The sequence below is a fragment of the Nomia melanderi genome, chromosome 10 (assembly GCF_051020985.1).
Source record: "Nomia melanderi isolate GNS246 chromosome 10, iyNomMela1, whole genome shotgun sequence".
NCBI lineage: Eukaryota > Metazoa > Arthropoda > Insecta > Hymenoptera > Halictidae > Nomia > Nomia melanderi.
Window position 1 is genome coordinate 14,663,416 of NC_135008.1, and position 19,754 is coordinate 14,683,169.

Genomic DNA, 19,754 nt, shown 5'->3' on the forward strand with positions numbered 1-19,754 from the left:
ATATGAATATTTACGAGCGTCGATTTTCGTAAATTTGTAACAACATTATTAATATTAAATGGCTAGTTTCCTTAGAGTATTGGCCTTGCACTTTGTTTAATCATGCTGCAACTATTTATAAAGAATATTTTGTATAAAATCTTTTCCTGTTAATATTATTTATTTTCTTTATCTTTTTTATTTACTCTTTTTCTGTATCTCCCATACATTCCCTCGTAGTATGTTTAAACAACTGTAATACGTAAATATAAATATTTACGATAATATTTATTTATGATAAAATAACGTTAGTGTTTAATGTTATACTATATAAATCTAATTAAGAATTAAAAATAAAAACACAATATTTAATGATACACGTTAGAGTCGTTTCTTCAGACTTGAAACAACATATTCATATTTTATATTGACGTTTAAGTTAAAATTATAGAACATTTATTTTAGAAAAATGTTAATAATATACGACATTGATTCAAATATTATATTACATTATCAACACTTCACTGTCGAAAATATAATGCATGTGAATCATTTAGAATTTAGATCAGAGGTGTCGAACTGCCTCTCCTTATGCTAGTAACTCTTGATTAACAATCCTTCACTACCTCTACTTTGGGAGCTGCTCGAGACTGCATATGTAAACAGCTGTATGTAGTGTGAACAAACAGGTAAAAGTAGGTATAGAAAGGATAACTCTCCATGAGGTGAAAGTCACTATAGAGCTCGCAAGATCTCTCAGTTTGACACCTCTAATTTAGATTAGTTATGAATATTATTATAATAATATAACTAAATTCATTGATTGCAAAAATATTTATTGTATTCTGAATTATTTTATTAATATTTAATACCATGTACATATACTACAATAAATATATATTATAATAAAATGAACGAATACTAAATGTAATTTTCTTATAATTATTTAGTAACCATTTAGTAACTAGAACATGTCACAGTTGGTCACTATACATATCGAAGGAGGAACCGTTGCATGCATTATACAAAATTTCACTACAAGCTCATATATAGGGAACTGTACCAAACTATGAATATGGTAATTATCGATAGTAACGACCACGTGTGTGATTGACCCAACACATTATTAGTCTTACAAATTTGTAAATTATTTCTAAAAATTAAAGAAGTAAGACATGTCGGACTTATTTAGCAGTTCATCTTCAGGAGATGATAAATCCAAAGGAGTGGACAATGAATTGCAAGAATTTCTGTTAATTGAAAAAGAAAAAGCACAATTTCAATCCCAGGTGAAGTGTTATTTATAATACAACTTAAAAGGGACATCATATTTCAGGGTTTACAATGTTTTATGTTATTTCATATTTATTCTGACATGTTTAAAAAAGTCTCATTTCAAGGTTAACTTTTTATTATTAAGTTTTTTCAATTTCGAAACTACATTTAGATTTGCATAGTATACTACTCATACATTGTTATAATAGTAATTGTACAATACATTTCTGAAATAGTATTGCTTTAGAATCTATATAGTCAATAATAATAAAGGTTCATAAATATTTCCAATACATTTTTAGATACATGAATTCAATCATATTTGTTGGGACAAATGTGTTGACAAACCTGGAGCCAAATTGGACAGTCGGACAGAAACATGTTTGCAAAATTGTGTTGATAGATTTATAGATGTTTCTCTTTTAATTACCAATCGCTTTGCACAGATATTGCAAAGAAATGCAGGTGGAATGTAAATTGTTAATTATAAATTAATTGAATTGTTATTGTAGGGCATTGAACATAAAATAAGTTTTTATTTTAATTGTTTTATGTATATCAAAAGACATAGTTGATGTATCAATGCAAAATAGAAAAGTGTTTTGGACAAATAACAAATTACCTATCTTTTCTCCACAAAATTATGTTTTAAATTTATTTATATAAACTATGTAACTTATATATTACACTTTACACAATGTACATATAAATTTATACATAATTTAAATATTGTGTAAATTTCTTTGGAAATTGTGTAAAAAATATAGTTGATTTCAATAGGGATATTATAATAAATATATTTCTGTAAACAATATATGCATTTTTATGTTAAGTTCATAAAAAAACCTGGTAATATAATGGTTATTGCAAACATAAATGCATTTAATTTCATATACATTATAAATATTAAAAACAGATAACATTAAAGTATCAATATAGTAAATTGGAATGAATATTTACATTGTACATAATATTAAATATTATGTTCTTTCATTTATTCTTAGGAATTCAAAGAAAATGCATGTAGAATGCAATTCTTTTATACTACATAATACAACTTCTCTTATTACAACAGTTCTGGATGGCAATTCTTATATTATAATAACTGTGTCACAAAATATAATATTCTGAAGTTGCACATCCATTTCAAAATGCAATATTTAATTGTATACCACACTGTTTTTGATACATTAATTGGCAATGAGTACATATGAACACTGCTAGTGTGATGGTATTCAATTTAGGCTCAAATTCAATATAATCAGATACGTAATGGCCTTTGAGGAAGGCACATATTATAAAATGCATTTTTCTTCCAAAAGTCTTTATTTTTCCACCCACACCAACCCTTACTTATTATAGTTGATAAATTTTCCAATCCAGTGTAATGTGGATCTAAAATTAAAAATTTTACATCGCCAGTACTTTTGTCATGGCAAACTCCCAAAATTGTGTGAGCTAATACACCACCACCTAGAAAGTATTGCACAATACATTTAACAAAGAATAATTTATCTATAAAAAAAAAAAGAATAATACATACCAATCATTATCGGTGTACCCTGTGTTTGAAAATGATGTATCAAATCTGAAGCTAACATTGAAACTTCTTCACCAGTGGATGCACAAAGCACTTTTACATTAATACCCAAGAGAGTTTCTAATACAAAACCTACTTCTGTAGAACCAATCCACTGCTTACTGTTAATAAAATTTGAAGGCTTATCTCCTATGTCAAATAAACATTTTTGAATTGCATGATGAGAAGGTATTGGTATTCCAGTGTAACCCTGTAATCTGTAATATTAAATATGTTATTTATTGTATAATGTAAATTAGAATTATTTGTATATGCATATAGAATTATGTTCATTTAAATCTCAATAATACCTGTACCAAGAAATGATTGTTTGCAGTGATCTGTATGCACACCCCCAACCATTATCATCAAAACCGTCTTGCATGTAATGATGATATGCATATAAACCTTGTACAATGCCTATTTCTTTTGTATTATTCATTATATCTGCAAAAAAAAAATAATAATGTATAACATCTGAAAACATTAAATGTATAAATTGTACTCAATATTATTAGTTGTTTACCATCGTTTTGTACAATTGCTTCATGAGGATTTATAAGAATATCATCCATACGAGATGCATTATAAAAGTTCACAGCATTTCCATAACAGAAACAGGGTTTGGTCATATCTAGACCCAAAATTTTATGTAAAGCTTCACGGTATGCTACTACAGTTAAAAAATTAAATTAGATTTATAAAATAATTTGAATGTACTATAAACAACTAATAGAAGAAAATTTACTTGTTTCTGTATCAGTGGTATCTTTTGAATAGACTACTGTAAACAAATGTCCTAAACCTTGGGGTTTAAAATGTATGGGTATAGGTAATTTTACAGATTGATCAGACTGCTTAAGCTGATCGTTAAAACACTTCTGTATTAATTTAATATTTCGGCACATGGATTCTAACAATATACCATGCAAGTCTGCTGAACTTACATTAACATTGACCAAAGACAATGTATCAATAGGCAGGTTACATTCAAAACTATCAAATTGTCCTAGATTATGAATAGAATATTCATTATCAAAATATCTTTAAAAATATTAGAATTATATTCAGAACTCTCCATATGATGAATACACACGTTTTACATATTGGAGTACTGGAGCATATTTAATATGTTCTTCAGAAAACCGGTCCCCAGATAATTTTAAAAGTATATTACCATCCACAGCATCCTATTAAATTTAATAAAATAAATATCCTCTTTAGACATAAAATAAAAAGAATACTATCTTTGATGAAGACAAGAACACGAAGAAAAATATACCACAACTCTAGTTGATCGCAAAGTGCTTTTTCCTATATTTGTAGTTCCCTCGTAATATTCTGGCACATCTATGAGTTCTCTTAAAGATGCATCCTTTAAGTTATTTTCATTATTAAAAAGGAAAGTATTTTTTGATGGAAAATGAATGCCTATCTTTCCTGATGCAATCTGTTAAAAAGATTATTTACCTTTATATCAACTTCAATGTCTCATAACATTCTTAATGAAATAATTATAACTTACATTTTTTCTCAGTTCATCTAATATTTCCATCACATTACCACTCTGAGCAATTAATGGCAAGCTTCCTCTCAATCTAATATATATAAATTCTCTTTGAATATCATTTTCATGAATAATATTTACATTATTAATAGCTTCTAGTTTTTGATGTATATAAAAATAAGCTTCTATTCTTGCATTTTCATGTGAATATTTCAAAAGTAATGGATTATCGGTGATATCAATGTCCTAAATAATGAAACAAATGTAATGTAAAGTAATTAATCAATGTGATCAATTATTATTGGATTTAAAATTTTTAATTTATAGAATCTTATACAATGTATTAATCTTACTTGAAATGTATCTGGAAGCTTTTCTTCCCATTCATCTATATGTACAATACCACAGAGATATATCTCTGCTGGCATATGTAATTGTAACGTTGTATGATTTATGTCAGATTCAATGTTGTTTTCTACATTTATACTAAATGTTAATACAGTTAATGTATTATTATACATGACACCATATAAGTGACCTGTCACGCTTGTTTTTACATTCTTTAAACGCTAAAAGTTAAATACGTTTACATTCATTCTAATGTGTAACATGTAATTTCATTTATACCTAGTATTATAAGTATGCAATATTTACCTCCAAAACATTTGATAAAATTCGCAAATGGGGTGCCATTATTATAATGTATTTGCAAATTGGTTTTCTTTATATAAATTTATTCTGCATCAAATGTGTGTATGCAATTGCCATATGGCAATGTTTAGTTCAAAAAGTGCATTACACAAACTCATCAGAGAAAAAACTGCGCAAAATACAATTGAATGTACATTCGATCACGCGTGCACAATTGTCATGTATATTTAAATGACAATTCACACGGGTATATGAAGCACATTTCAAAAATAATGACAGGATACTATGCGCACTTAGTTGAATATTACAAGAAACTGAACGACGTCATTGCGAATGTTGGCTAGCCCATTTTCGAACACATTCGTCTACAATCCCAATTTACTAAATCCCCAGTGTAACTTCTTAATGTTGGCATCGCGAAAGTCACTAGTACATTGTAGTGGATTAACTTCAGCGCCAGTCTCTCGTAGATCAAGACGTTCTTCGCTCGAGGTCGTATGTAGCAAAATGGCCGTTCGACCAAAGTGAGTGTGACGTTTCGCGAGGTGATTGTATCGTTGTTTCATGTGGTTTCTATGAATAATCGTTCATGTGACATAGTGTTATTGTGCTTCCTGTGTATATCCGCAGGTCCGGCAGGAAAAATCACGTATACGATAAGGTGAGCACCGTATTTTCGACGTATACTCGCGCGCAGGATGAAACTGTTGCGGTACTGTTACCCGTTCAAACGTTACCAGTTCCATAGCTTTGAGACGTTTCCACGTCAAATATTCCTGAAAATGACAGAACTCCAACCGTACTGTTATACGAAGCGAATCGTTGCTCTCATTCCGCGAGCAGTCGAATGAGATCGAAGATTACATTTCAAGTTGTTACTCTCTCTGGCGAGTCAAAAGTGGGCGTTATTTAAATGACACACGCAGCTACATACTAAATACATCGAATGACAGAGAAATAATACGGTTGACTGTCTTTTCGATTATCTCGTGTCAACGTGCAGTGACATTATCGCATCGTGTTTTTTGGCAGGATCGGTTTCGCAAAAAATATCTCTCACATGTATGCGCGAGGCACGACTTCGAGTCCGACACACGAGGAATTTCCTGCTGCTTTTAAGACATTTTTTCAATTATTCGAGGCAACTGCGTGTTTACATAAAAAGCTCGCTCATTTGGTTCCTTCACATTATTTATTTTCATGGCACATTTGGGTCCGAGATTTTTTTTCGATGCGGTGTTACGCAATGTATACAGATCTTTATCGATAATCATCGCGATACAAGCGAAAGTATTCGTTACATTGAGCTTCGTACATATCTCAATCAGACACGCGATGTAATTGCAGTTATGTAACCGTGTCTTATTAACGAGGTAACGACGTATCCGCTAAATTTTACGGGTTGAATGCAAATGTGCGCCTGCTCCGGCGTCTTTAAGGCGATATTTCATAAAAATTGCGCAGTTCGTGATTTCAAGCGCAGCGAGACGGAAACTGGTATCGCAGGCTGCAAAATTGTTGCATTGTGGCCCAAAGATTAAAGAGAAAGAAAGAAAAGGAGTGATTCGTGTCACGGCGTTCGTTAATCGAATCACGCGAACGTTTTCAAGCCAATTTCATCGGCACGCCCGTTCGTGGTGATAATGGAAGCGCGTCGACACGCACACGTGCCCTTTGCATTCCAATTTTCCCGCCACTGTTTTTGCTGTCTTTCTGGTCGCCATTTTCGTTCGGCCCCTATACACTGTAATTCCCTTGCGTTTAATCCCCACCATTTTTGGAAATGTTCGAATCCTGTTCGTGGGCTGATCGCGTAAATTACCTCAATGCTGCCTCAAAGCACGCGATAACTGCGAATGCAACACTACGCGTGTACTTTCAAAAGTATTCGCCCACTGATTAGTATTAACCCCGTGAATGAAAGTAACGTGTTTTAAACGTCACCCTTGAAGTTTATGAAACGAGTTTTTTTACTTCTTACATGAAAGTAATCATTAGAAAAATAATAAAACATGAAATATTACTGAAGCTCAATACGATGGTATTGTATATTTGAATTTAGTAAATCTACTTACAGAAAAGATAAAGTTTTTATTCATTTTAATGTTCGTAAACTTTATCTGTTTGCACAAATTTGCATAATTATCTAAAATTTAAAGAAATTTGAAGATTAACTATTATACTTTTTTTCGCTACTTCATCCCTTCGGTGAAGGGGATGGTGTGGCCTGCGTCAACTCCTAGAAGACATGTTCGCCTTAAAAGGCCACAGGTATTTCTGCGTGACGAATTAGGGTCAGGTAGGATTACCTTAAGGCTTCTCTCTCTGGAAGCGTATTAGATTTTCAATATTTATGTTTACCCACAATAAATTTGTTTTAATTTTAATTAACTGTTTGGCAATTGTAATTTCTTGGTAGGACTACAAGTTTATTATAAAGTCTTTAGCTGTTAAATGAAGTTAGATTTAAAAAGCCTAGTAATCAGCTCTTGGCGAGTGATATATTGAAAAGGTATACTGCAATGCGACTGTACAACGTTAAACGCGATAATAAGGAAATTTATTAGGAAATTTCAGATTATTATCAAAGGTCAACAGCTTAAAAACAAGTAAAAAAGAAAGTACCGCACATTGTTTTATCACCCGTAAGTACCTCAAGTCTTCCAATTATTCAAACTTTTCGACGACTTCTTTATTATTTCGAAGTTACTAGTTAATGTTTCCTATGTGTAATTTGATTAGTATTTTAAAAATACTATCGCCCGATTCATTCTGCCGAAAACATTTCCCAGATACTTGTTTAAAACTTGTTGCTGTGTTCAAGGAAAGCAGACAGCCTAAGACTGAAATGATCAGGCGGTTGAAAATCCCGTACGAATGAAATTCCTTTTAAATTTCCGTTGTCTTCGCGGGTACACCAAGGTCATAGCAAAACGTGCGATAATTGGAGTAGCTATGATCTAGACGTGTATTCTCCGTCTACGGGCAGGGAGACGGAGCGAAGGCCTCGAGTGAATGATTAATACAGTTCCGAGGCGAGCGAAACAGCTCATGCGAACTCGAGCAATTAACAATTGGCTAATTGTATGGTTAACGAACGGTACAAGGCATCCTCGTCGAATAATTTAGTCACAATGCATAATTGTACGCCGCAAATGGGCCGCTCTTCCTCCCGGGAGATTTTTCTACGCGACCGTTGCGGATACGATTGTCTGTAGCAGAAAAAATGTACGGTTAGGGGTCGGGTCCTGCCGACGAGGATCTGCCGCCGAACCTGCGTTTCTCTCACGCGTTTCTTACCTAATGAATTCGTCCTTAAGCGCACCACGGAAGCGGAGTGAGAGGAAACGATAGCAACCTTGCGCTGAATGTTACGAGACGCTTGCGCCCGATGATCAAACGATATCGTTCTTGCCTAGTCCTTATTCTGGGAAGTAACTTTGGAATTAGCTGGAATTGAGTCGAAGATTTTCGTCGCACGAACAAGTGGAATAAACTCGTTTTCAAATTACTAGTTTTTGTTATGTTGCTAATTGTAGTAAGCAATAGATTGGTTACAGTGGTAATCGATTAATTGGTAGTTTAGAAGAATTATATTTATCATACGCTCTTTTTCTGTAGTGAATCGTTGTAGAAGTATTAAAGGCGTTGAATCAGGATACATATTCTGTGTTATAACATTAATCGAGTGTTAATTAACGGTGAACTAAGATATATGTTGGAAATACGCATGAATGACGCGTATGCTTCATATATTTAGATAAATTTTAATTATAGAAGGTATTCGATGATTATTAGAATTATCGCTCTTTCAATCAGATGCGTATCTTTTGTATTGATTAGTGTATGAACTATTTGATTAAGTTGGAGCATCATCAGTTGGTCTTTCAAGGTCATGGAAAGCCTGTTGTCGCTGTGATATTTATTCAGTTAATCCCACAGTATGATATCTTATCTTATCAATGAAAAATCTGAAATTATAAATTTTGTTTCTTTTTCTTTTTGGCGTGACACTTGTTAGAGAGCATTTCACAGATAGCTACGTAAGCGATTCAGACATGATAAGCAATATCGTAAACACAACCTTAATGTTGAAAACATTGTCCATTGGCGTTCGTCGAATAAATATGCTTTAATTTATACTGGATAATAAAATTGCAGAATTGTTGCGTTTTCAGTAATAGATAACCCGTATTTGTGTACTTGTAAAAGTTATTTATCGTTTCTTTGTATCTAATAACGAATGAAGAAATATATTTATCACGAACGGACAATGAACCATGATATTATTTGTGAATGTAGTTAAGCAAATTATTTTAACGATGTCGAATAACAAGCAAATTATTTTTATAATAATCGTATCTTCGTTAGTCACAAGGTGTTCACTCTCCTCTTTAATATTAATTAAATTACTACAGAATTACTAGCCATGCAAATTTTCATGTGAATTTTAACAGTTCACGATTGCCAGAATAATATTTTCGTTTATGACCTGTCTTTTACGATTTAAATAACGCAATGTGAATGCAAAATTAGGCAAATAATTTTGAAATGAAATATTCGAAAGTGCTTTTTAATTCGATTTTCTATTCGCTGTGGGTTTCGATCAAAGAATCAACGAGAAAGCAACATCTGAAACGTGACACAAAAGTTTGTTTTCCTTTCTTTTAAACAAACAACGCGCGTTGTTATCTATCAAAGTTACACCCTAATTACTACTTTATCTGGCCGCTTAATTCCTTGAGCGGCTTTATCTACATCTCGTTGGAAAGCATTCAAATTTTATGATTCACATAAATTCTGATACACCCCGACAGATCAACGTTAAGGGCCGTTGTTTGTTGTTCTCTGCGAGGGCATCGACTATTTCTGCTTTGTTCGGTATTTTAATTAGCAATTGAGCGTCTCGGTGAAACGCAGCGACCCGTCTATAGTTAGTCTCATTAAATTCGTTACGACACGCTCGCTTCCCACTCTTGCCTCGCTATTTAAAAACGCGTTATTCAGCAGCCGTAATTTTTTTGAAATTTCTAGAGAGGAATTCCGCGGGCCTTCGAGCGACTCGAAGGATATCGGTGGCGAGATTTATCGAGTGTAGAGAGATCGATTTCTCCGTAGCGAAATTGTACAACTTCGACCGGCCGCGTGTACGCTCCGGCGAATAGTTGCACGTACTTCCGATAAACGTTTTCTTTTTATTTCAGTTTAATAATCAACTTGAACATTTCCTTGGTCGAGTAGCTTCTGTTACTACGGGCCCAAACAAACAGTTACATTACTTGGTACTTACTCAATTATTGTAGAAATTGTAATTAATGGATTCACAGTCGCTAATATAATATTGCAATTAATATTTTTCTCGTTTAGAAAGCTGATCTTCCGAAAAGTTTCTTTTGACCTAAAATAATAAGCGAGCAGAAACATGATACTTCAAAGCAAATTTTGTAAGTTTCATGTGTCGCGCAAAGCTGTTTAAATGCTTTGTGGAAAATTGTTATTATTTTGTACGGTTATAACTTTATGAAAGATAATCGTACCACAATTTATCTAGATTCATTTTAAAATGTAAAGCTTCTATTTTTATCGCCTTGAGTTCGTTTTTTATAAAAATGACTTTATATCATATGGCAAATGGAAAAGTATACTTTCCTTTTTGTAAATTGTGAAAATTCAAATGATTCTAAAATGGTTAATTATTTTTTGGGTAACTAAATTCACCATGGTCATGGTTGAGTTTTCCTATCTGTGCTCTTGTTACTGTATATGTATATTACGAGATATTATGTGTAATCTTATACACACCATTTGAACGGTGTGTAATAATTGATTTCGTTTTATTTGTTTCAGAGGAGAACATACTTGGAGGATGGACAATCAATTTAAAATATAGGTAATTTTCCAAACATAATACAATTTTTTCATTTGTGTAGTGTTTACACTATAGCATGATAAAATGATGTAAATTTATACTATGAAAAAGAATTTAAATTATCTTGGTACCTTTTCCCACGAAGTGTTGTGTTCACTCCTAAAAATTACAGAAATTAAAATTATAAATATGAAAATATTTGAATCCAGCTGTGAGAAAACTACGAAGCAGGTATTTAATGTAAAAAATCAATACACGGATTTCATTCTTATTGTTTATTAGTAGCGTATGTAGTAGTATTTTAATTTAAATATTCCCATACTTTTTCGAGGCATATTTATAATTCCACTATGTTATTAAATTGTTTTTTTTATAATATAGTTTTCGAACTAATCTAAAACAATTTTCTATAATATATAAGTTCAAGAATTTTTCTGGTCACGGTTAAAATTGACTTTGTCGGTTTTGAAATTATTTTCTTTTTTCTATTTCTATGGTGTACACAATTGCGTTGTTAGACTGAATGATGAACTTTTGCTACGCTATTTGATAATCGTTCTTTGGCGATATCTGCGTATATACGATTCATTGTTCTAGGATTCAACTTTATATTTATCTTTCTGTGGTACTCTATTACCGACCATAACATAACTCCATTCACTTGCCGCCTTTGCAGTATGACTTCATCTTTCCGGAAATCATGAAAGTAATAGTTTGTCATAGAGCCCACCCGAATTGATACGCGCCTTATTAGGAAAAACTGTCTTTTTCCATTTTTTCAACGCACATTTTTTAATCGTTAGTTAAGAACTCTAATGTCTATGGCAGATGGTTAGAAGCAGTTTTTCGATCATTTCACATTTTCTTAAATTGTTAAGAATTATATATATTAATATATATATATATATATATATATATATATATATATATATATATATAAATAGATTTTACTACAATGGCACTTCGACTTACGAACTTAATTCGTTCCAGTCCGAAGTTTGTACCTTGAAACCTAGTTTTCTATTATATTATAACTCGGGATTATGAAAGCATCACGGTCCGTTTCTCGAAATTAACACTAAAACTATCAGACGGGTTAAAATGACGCTTTCCTGATGTCTTCTTTTTATAATTATTAAAAAGATAGCAGATGTTTCTCCGAGAAATTATTAAAGAAATTGATTTAGCAATATGAAATCAATTAAATCAATTAAAGTTTCCATAGATGCACTCTCGGAGTTTCTATAGAAAAATTTTAAAAAGTCATTTCAACTACTCGGTAGTTTTAGTGTTAAGTTTGTATCTCAAGATCAAAATAGAGCACGAAAAAAGTTCATATGTAGGGCGGTTCGTAAATTCAGATACCACTGCAATAGTTTCTTCGTGCGAAGCTTAAGACATTTTTTTGTAAGATTTTGGTTCACACGTGCAGTCAACGAACTCTTAAAGTCTGCTGGCCTTTCCGGAACATATAAATCTGTCAGCGATTTTTATGCTTATCTCGCGTAGAATGTTTCTTAAGTATATGATATAAAATAGATGCTTGCTCCCATTGATTGCTCGAAATTAAGACTCGTCTATAACTATTGTCATCGTTTACAGTTCAAATCTTCTAAAGAAGAGTATTGGTGACAACAGGTATTTGTATGTATATAGATTTGAAAATTGTAAAGCAATAATTTGATTATTTAAATAACAAAAGGTCATTACATAGTTTATATACTATATGAATTTACAAATTACACATATATTATATACGCACTTGACCTTCGATTTACGTGAAAATCCGTTCCACGTGGGTTCGTTTTACGCGAACAAAAATCGCGTAAATAGAGCCTGTCGGTACAAGAGAAAACAAACTATTGAAGAGAAAAGCTGATATACGTTGTAGAAATACATATTTATTTCATATAGCTTAACAAAAGAAATAATAATAATGACATTTTAGAAAACAAAAGTATATTTTATTTGCTGTTACTAAATTCAGATCGCGCGTAAAAACTACCGCGTAAATAGTGTTCCAATTTACCGCGTAAATCGAGGGTCAGATGTATTTTTTTTCTTTATCACGATTTAAGTGTTCACTATATATTCGTTTCCTATACACAGAAAAGAAGTTTAATCTTCGTCGCAAACAATGTGAAAGAACAACGAAATTTAACGTAGCAACGATGAAGTTCCAAAAAGGAAAGCTATATATTATTTTAATTTCAAAGTATCATACAATAGGCAACTAAAAAAAAGACACCGAACGAAACTACTGTCCACATCTATGGTCAATTTTGTGACGCCAGAACGCAAAAAGTTTCTAAACTGTTCGTCAACTGCTTACATGACACGGACGTGCTACACGAATATTTATCGTATAATTATTCGTTAAAAATAAGAAGGTACCGTTTAATACGATGTATTCGATTTATGACAATGAATGATTATTTTTGTTCCTTATATCCCGAACGAGTAATTTCCGTGTCACGCGATTGATCGTCGATTAGGATAAAATTCACTATGTACTTGAAGGTTTCATTCTTCTGACTCGCGCATCGATCAATTAAATTTCTTATCGGCGGTCACGCGAGGCGAAGCTGCGATGCATCGTTATCGCGTGGTTCCTGTGTTTTAATATTCTTACCCCTCATTAGTAAAACTTAATGACTTGGCTCGCGATACACTGCCCAAGTGTTTCTTGAAATTGCACGCATGCGCTCTTTTTCTCTTTCTTTTCTTTCTTTACTTTCTCTTTACTCTCTCTTTACGCTCTTTTCACTCTCTCTTCTCTCTCATTCCTCTCATCTCTCTCTTTTCCTCTTTTCCTCTTTTCCTCATCGTCGTTTCCTTCTATCCTCTCTCTCTCTTCTCTCTTTTCTCCCTTCCTCTTCTTTCCTCTCTCTTTAGAAATATAATTACTCTGGATAACAAGGGGCGCTTTCATAAAGTACGCGAAGCTCTCGTTTGCAGCGTCGCGTTACTATGTGCTTAGCGTGGCACCGGTCTCCGATTGCTCGCTCGTTCATCACACAATAAATCCTCTCTTTCGCCCCCCTCCCCAGTTTTGTTCCCCTTCTGCAAGTTTCGATTAATCCCCGAACCCTGCGACTGTCAATCCGCGACAAACATTTTTCTGGGTCACGTCATACTTTCTGCCACGTTTCGCGACCAAGTTTCCGTGGTGCCGCCTTCCCGATACCGATTCCGCCGGAGCCTGTCCCGCGTGTGAATCGTGTTACTCCTTTCCATCCATTGTGAATGGAAAGTAATAGACCGTCTGGAAAGTAACCGGGGATTCCGTTAGGATCGCATTCGCCAGCCGGATCCACGAAATCGGGAATGATGCAGTTAATTATTCGGTTGATCGGAAAGTTTTGTTGGCAAAATTCTTATGGACTTGTAGAATTTTTTCAAAGATTTCATTCTGTATCCGGGTACCATTTGTTTATACGTATTGCGGGAGGCAAGAAAGCGAGATGTTTGTTAAGTATGTTTATTCTTTTTATGAATATTTACTTTTTCAGTGGATTTACCGATAGAGTTTTCTAGTGAAGTAGAATGGATATCTAGAAAAAGAGTTTTTGTTAGAAATTTCTTAAAATTTGCTTTTCTTTGTGGAAAAAGGATAGACTATAATATAAAGATAAATATAACATAATATAAAGAAATTACGCACGGGAAAAAGGTGAATAATGAAAAATTTATGACAAATTTTAGTCGAAGAGTCAAAATCTAATAATTGTTCTATATTAGAATGGGCACTTTGACTGCCACGTCACTCGAATTCAAACATTTTTTATCAAAAAATCAAAACACCATTTTTTATATAAACTTAAACATTCGTTTTCTTGATAACGGATCGACCGAATCGAATTTTGTTCGATATATGAGATATAAGAAAGAGAGTAGAACAGTCGTTACGAAGAATTTTGACTTCTTAGTTTCTGATTTATTAAGAAAATATTTTCAACTGCATGCGTGTTTTGACGAGATTCTACTTGGGAGTCAAAGTGTTAATAAGGAGGAAACATGCCAGATATAATGAAGGAAATATGGTTGAGAAAGGCAGTTGATTCAATTTTCCTGGTGGAAATCCTGCTCGTTGCAGTTTTTAAGTGACTTCTGGAAAAATAATTATACTGCATTTCTCATTCATAATAGGGATTTTGTTAATTGTAAATAAGGGAATAAAGATATGCCCGATTCTGTTAGCATGCTCGTTAGAATTCTAGGCATGGTAAAACGTTTGCGGTCTGTTTGGTTCACGCAGTGAACTCGCATCAGATTCGACTTATTCCAGACTAATACTTCTTGCTTGTAGCCAAAAGAACTTTATGACTCGGAATAGTGCAAAAATAATGGTAGAAAACGCAATTGAAAAGTATTCTTGTACGTTTCGTAAGATGTTCCGTATGTTTATACAATGTGACCGTATTTAAATATTAATAAACGAATATTTTTCTTCAATTTGATTGAAGGGACAAACAAAACATTTAACATTAAAACTACCGGACGAATCAAATTGACCCATCTCAGAATTCTTATTTTGCAAGTATTTAAATTATCAAGGCGCTTTTGCGTGTGATTTTTCGTACAATTTTTGTATTTGCCCAGATATAAGACTAGGAGACCCTTCAAATCTCAAGAAACGTATTGTCCTAATTTTTATAATAAATTGGAAATAAGTCACTGTAATTTCTCAGTAGTTTGAGTGTTAACTGGAGTAATGAATGTTACCGCACATTTTGGCAACAGCCTAGTTTCCTTTGTATAAATCTATAAATGTTTTGGAATAAAAAAATGTTACAAATAGAAATTAAATGTCATCAATCAGTACAATTTGGAAATAAATGTTACACATCTTTATGCATCGGTGCACTTTGAAAAATGCAATTGCACCAGTTCTTCTGAATGGAAGTTCACAGTTTTGATTAAAATCGTTTTCTTATTAATTTATTCGAGGACTATTAAAATGAATTGTACGGTAACATTCGTAACAACGTTCCTTATGTCTTATTTACATCGATTACAATACAATTCGTTTCGGTTTCTTATTATTCATCTCCGATTAGGTGCATGCGAGTTTTCGTGGCGGTAAAATTAGTTAGTTAACACATTAATTAACACTAGAACTCCCGAGCAAATAAGAAGATTTATTTTCAATTTTTTAATTAGATTACAAGAATGCAGCTTTTGAGACTTGATGCGATTTTTATTATTATATTCGGATAAAAAAATTAATTTGTTTAACTCGCGTTATTTTACAATATCGTTTAAAGATTCAAGATTTCAAATAGATTTTAACAAATATAAACGTTATTTAATCCCTGCGAATTCAAATGAAGTATTATTTTTTTTGTTATGAATTGTACTGCTCTAGAGTAAACATAGAGATAATAAGCGTGAAATGCTTTTTTCTTTTATTGAATTAGTATCGATAAAATAGTTCTATCCAGCGCAATTGTGACAGAAATCGTTAATATTTGAAAATACATTAAAGCCTGGATTATACAATTTAATTGAGCGCCGAACAGTTCTCATAAATAAATTTTGAAAAGAGTTTTGATATTTTAAAAGCAATGAATATTACAAATGGTCTTGAAAATAAATAGTTTTACTTAATATTATTGTTATAGAATACTATAACAAATATTCAAAGAAACTGAAAATAATTTATCGTTACAATTTTTATAGGGATTGCATATTTATTGTATTAAACGCTCGGTAGTTTTAGTGGTAAAATTGTTTTGAAGCACACGAAGTTTATGAACAACTGTTTTAATATATTATATTTCATAAAATATTGTCTCTCGAATTCGGTACTGTCGGTTCTTAGAGACCGACCGTGTTAAGGCTTTGGATTATTGAATTCCCGAATAACCGAAAACTTTAGACGATCTAGTTCTCAAAAAATAGCCATTCGGTTATTCGAAGTCACCACCTGATTTGATGAAGTAAAATTATAAAATTTGATACTTAATGTTGAACTGTGTATAATGCATTCATGTGTGAAATATGGGGATAAAAAAGCTTTGTTTCTCAATTTACTTGAGATTTCTCTTTGAGGTAATTTCAAAAAATATCATCTTCGTCTAGTTAGAAAGTGTTAAGTATTTCTAACGGAATACTTCCGAGTGCAAAGGGTTAAAAACATTTCAAACGGCATTACGAGTCCCTTATACTTTGATTTTAAAAGCTTTGCAAGAGAAAATATAGCGGTAGACAAAGTGATAAGATTAGGATGCTCAACAGTTTATATTTAGCAGGGCGAGGCAGTACTGGTTGATTTAAGAGGGGACATCATCTAGAGACGTTCTAAACATAGGAAAACTTCAGGAATTTTTTTGTAAATAACTATAAATTGAAAACATTTGATTTTTTCTGGGTGTATAACTTTGATCTTCTGCTTTGTATTTAAATTTTTTCTAGTCTAAAACGTTACAAAATACATCCAGAGAAAATCAGAACTTCTCGATAAATAGTTAGGAACAAAAAAATTCCTGAAATTCACCAATGTTTAGGACATTCCTAAGTGATGTCTCCTTTTAACATTAAAACTACCGAGCAGTCAAATTGATTTTTTGAAATTTTTCTATAGAAATTATAAGAGTACATCTGAGATTTCGATTAATTTATAATGTGTTTGCGTATTGCTGAATGAATCGCCTTGATAATTTGTTAGAAAATCATGTTATCTTAACGATGGCTGCGAAAACAAGAAATTAGGGATGCATCACTTGGACTTGTCTGGTAGCTTTAGTGTTAAATCCTCCGATCGTCTATTTCTTCCGGTCATAACGTTTTTGTCGGGGTTCGGAGGAGAGAGGACGGGTGTAAACTGTGACTGTTCCTTAAACCGAGAAATCGGAAACGCGTGCAGCCGGGCCGGCTGTAACGCGGTAACGCCAGATGGAAAACGGCGGGTCACAGTACAGTAACGTGTACTGTTAAAGAGAACCGCGTCGGAGCAAATCGGTCGAGCGTGCTCTTTGCTCCCGCCATTCTTCTCATTTCCTTCATCCCGTTTTTTTCCCTCTCACGTGCCAGGGATATTAATAGCGGCCGGTTACGAGACATCGACGGCAGAATGAGCTTTGCATAAATCACGCGAAAAAGAGGGTGGCTAGCGCTGGTCCGCGCTTGAGCGAACGGTCAAACGTTTTCGAAGTAGTCTGCCTCGCGATATACGTAACGAATAAGAATTTTTGTTTTTAACCTGTTAACTGTGGAACTTAGTTTCAAAAATCTCTCGTTTTGCGCGTAATAATATCAAAAAATGAAGTCCATACTCGTCAAACGCAGGACGAATGCACCTAGGGCATATTTTAATGAAAAACCAAAGTAAAATGAAGAAGAATTACATGTTTATCTGAAAAAATAAAGAATTCATCGTTGAAAAAATTAGTATCATTTCAAGCTTTAAGATGATGTGTATACTCGTCAAACGCAATTAACTGATTAATAATATTCTTTTAATGTAATAATAACATTTTGTGTAACTATAAAATCGTATGTATATCTTTCATTTATTTATTTTTCTTTTTTTTTAATGTAAGATTTAATATTGCATTATGACATGTCCAGTTGCAAAGCAGTTTTATTTTTCATTATTCAGAGATACAATAGATACAAAAAGAATGCAGTTAACCATAATAACCACTTCCTAGTTGAATTAATAAATAGGGAAATAAATGTATTTGAAAAAGGTAAAAAGGATACGATGAAGCAGTACTTTGTTACGTAATTCTCGTTTGCTTACTGTAACGCATTGAGTACAGACTATAGACTTAAATCACTTTCGTTGTTACATTATTATCGATATGCTACCGTTTCATCTAGTATTTTTCTTTCACTTAGTGTACGTCATTTATTTTGTTTTACTGAATTCTAATTTTTAGCTCAACCCAAGAAATTTGTTCTGTGCTTGGATACGAATGTTTTCATTACTTTAGGAAGATTATGCAATAACCATTCTTGAGTCATGCGAGTGTTATGCTCGAAATCATTGGGAATTCCAAAGCGATTCGTTCGAACTTGCAAATTCTCTTTTAGAATGTTTGTACTTACACTTCTATTTGTTTGCAATTTCATTGATAATGTGAAAATTATGCACTCTGTTTATGGAACAACGTCTTTGAAATTTTCATTGTAATCTGAAGATTTTGTTTTTGCCATATGATTCGTCTACCGCTCGATTGAAAAGCATTAAATTTGCTTTCATCGGTGAAAGTTACACGTTTCTTAAATTCGTAAGTTTATATTCAGTATTCATGTAAGAATGAACAAATAATAAAATTATGTTCTGTTCTAAAGTACAATGTATTTAGTATGTCAATACGAAAAGTCAGCAGTAAAAAATATTTTATATTCCCTTGAAGACTGTTTCTACAAATTTGTATCTAATATTATATTATATAGATAAAATAATCACCTAGCCATTGATCTAATATATGTTTTATCTGGTATAATTTAATGTTTCATGACGTCTAATATATCTACAATGTACGAATATGAAACTATATAACTGAATAGGTACAGTAGAACAAGATAATCCGACCTCAACCCTTAAAACGTTCTTTACCAGCGACGCATATTTGCGACGATCAATGTTTCTTATTTCGTGCAAAGAAGTGTAAATTACATTTACGTGTTTTCATCTAATATTATAATGCATCATATAATATGGAGGCAGTTGCGGCGATTTTTTTCCTTGATTATTTGTATTTTGTAAAGACGATATGTTTTAATTAATAAAATTTTGTAAACGTAGAGACTGTTATTGTAAGAAATGCTAATAGCGAACCGGTTAAGAAAATCTTATTGCAAAACTTCATCGTTGGGAAATTCATGAAAATATACAGAAATTGTCATTATTTTACCATGAAGTTTCGCATCTTGAATACTTG

The 19,754-nt window shown here is 32.5% G+C and overlaps 3 protein-coding genes across 3 annotated transcripts in view; 2 read left to right on the forward strand and 1 right to left on the reverse strand.

The window, feature by feature from the left end:
- The first annotated feature begins 1,005 nt into the window (after nt 1–1,005).
- Nucleotides 1,006–2,068, forward strand: Tim8 (translocase of inner membrane 8). The gene is made up of 2 exons (XM_031980576.2): nt 1,006–1,268; nt 1,557–2,068. Exons 1-2 carry the CDS (start codon nt 1,155–1,157, stop codon nt 1,728–1,730), a joined length of 288 nt encoding a protein of 95 aa, XP_031836436.1. The 5' UTR covers nt 1,006–1,154; the 3' UTR covers nt 1,731–2,068.
- Nucleotides 1,786–5,355, reverse strand: Ufsp2 (UFM1 specific peptidase 2). Its single transcript, XM_076371767.1, has 10 exons — nt 4,995–5,355; nt 4,694–4,909; nt 4,359–4,586; nt 4,116–4,283; nt 3,930–4,023; nt 3,582–3,842; nt 3,360–3,506; nt 3,145–3,280; nt 2,798–3,051; nt 1,786–2,727 (listed from the first exon to the last, which is right to left on the reverse strand). Exons 1-10 carry the CDS (start codon nt 5,031–5,033, stop codon nt 2,516–2,518), a joined length of 1,755 nt encoding a protein of 584 aa, XP_076227882.1. The 5' UTR covers nt 5,034–5,355; the 3' UTR covers nt 1,786–2,515.
- A 75-nt stretch (nt 5,356–5,430) lies between these two features.
- Nucleotides 5,431–19,754, forward strand: part of LOC116428656 (C-terminal Src kinase) — a 47,308-nt gene continuing 32,984 nt past the window's right edge. Inside the window, exons 1-2 of the mRNA XM_031980574.2 lie at nt 5,431–5,652; nt 10,839–10,881. The gene's annotated coding sequence lies outside the window, so the exon portion shown is untranslated. The remainder of the gene's footprint in view (nt 5,653–10,838; nt 10,882–19,754) is intronic.

Bases quoted from the DNA above. Each gene is read 5' to 3' on its own strand.
- Tim8 (XM_031980576.2), top strand. From the start codon at position 1,155: ATGTCGGACTTATTTAGCAGTTCATCTTCAGGAGATGATAAATCCAAA. The intron at 1,269-1,556 runs GTGAAGTGTTAT...ATACATTTTTAG, and splicing joins AAGCACAATTTCAATCCCAG to ATACATGAATTCAATCATAT.
- Ufsp2 (XM_076371767.1), bottom strand. From the start codon at position 5,033: ATGGCACCCCATTTGCGAATTTTATCAAATGTTTTGGAG. The intron at 4,910-4,994 runs GTAAATATTGCA...TTTAACTTTTAG, and splicing joins TTTTATCAAATGTTTTGGAG to CGTTTAAAGAATGTAAAAAC. The intron at 4,024-4,115 runs GTATATTTTTCT...TAAATTTAATAG, and splicing joins TGCGATCAACTAGAGTTGTG to GATGCTGTGGATGGTAATAT.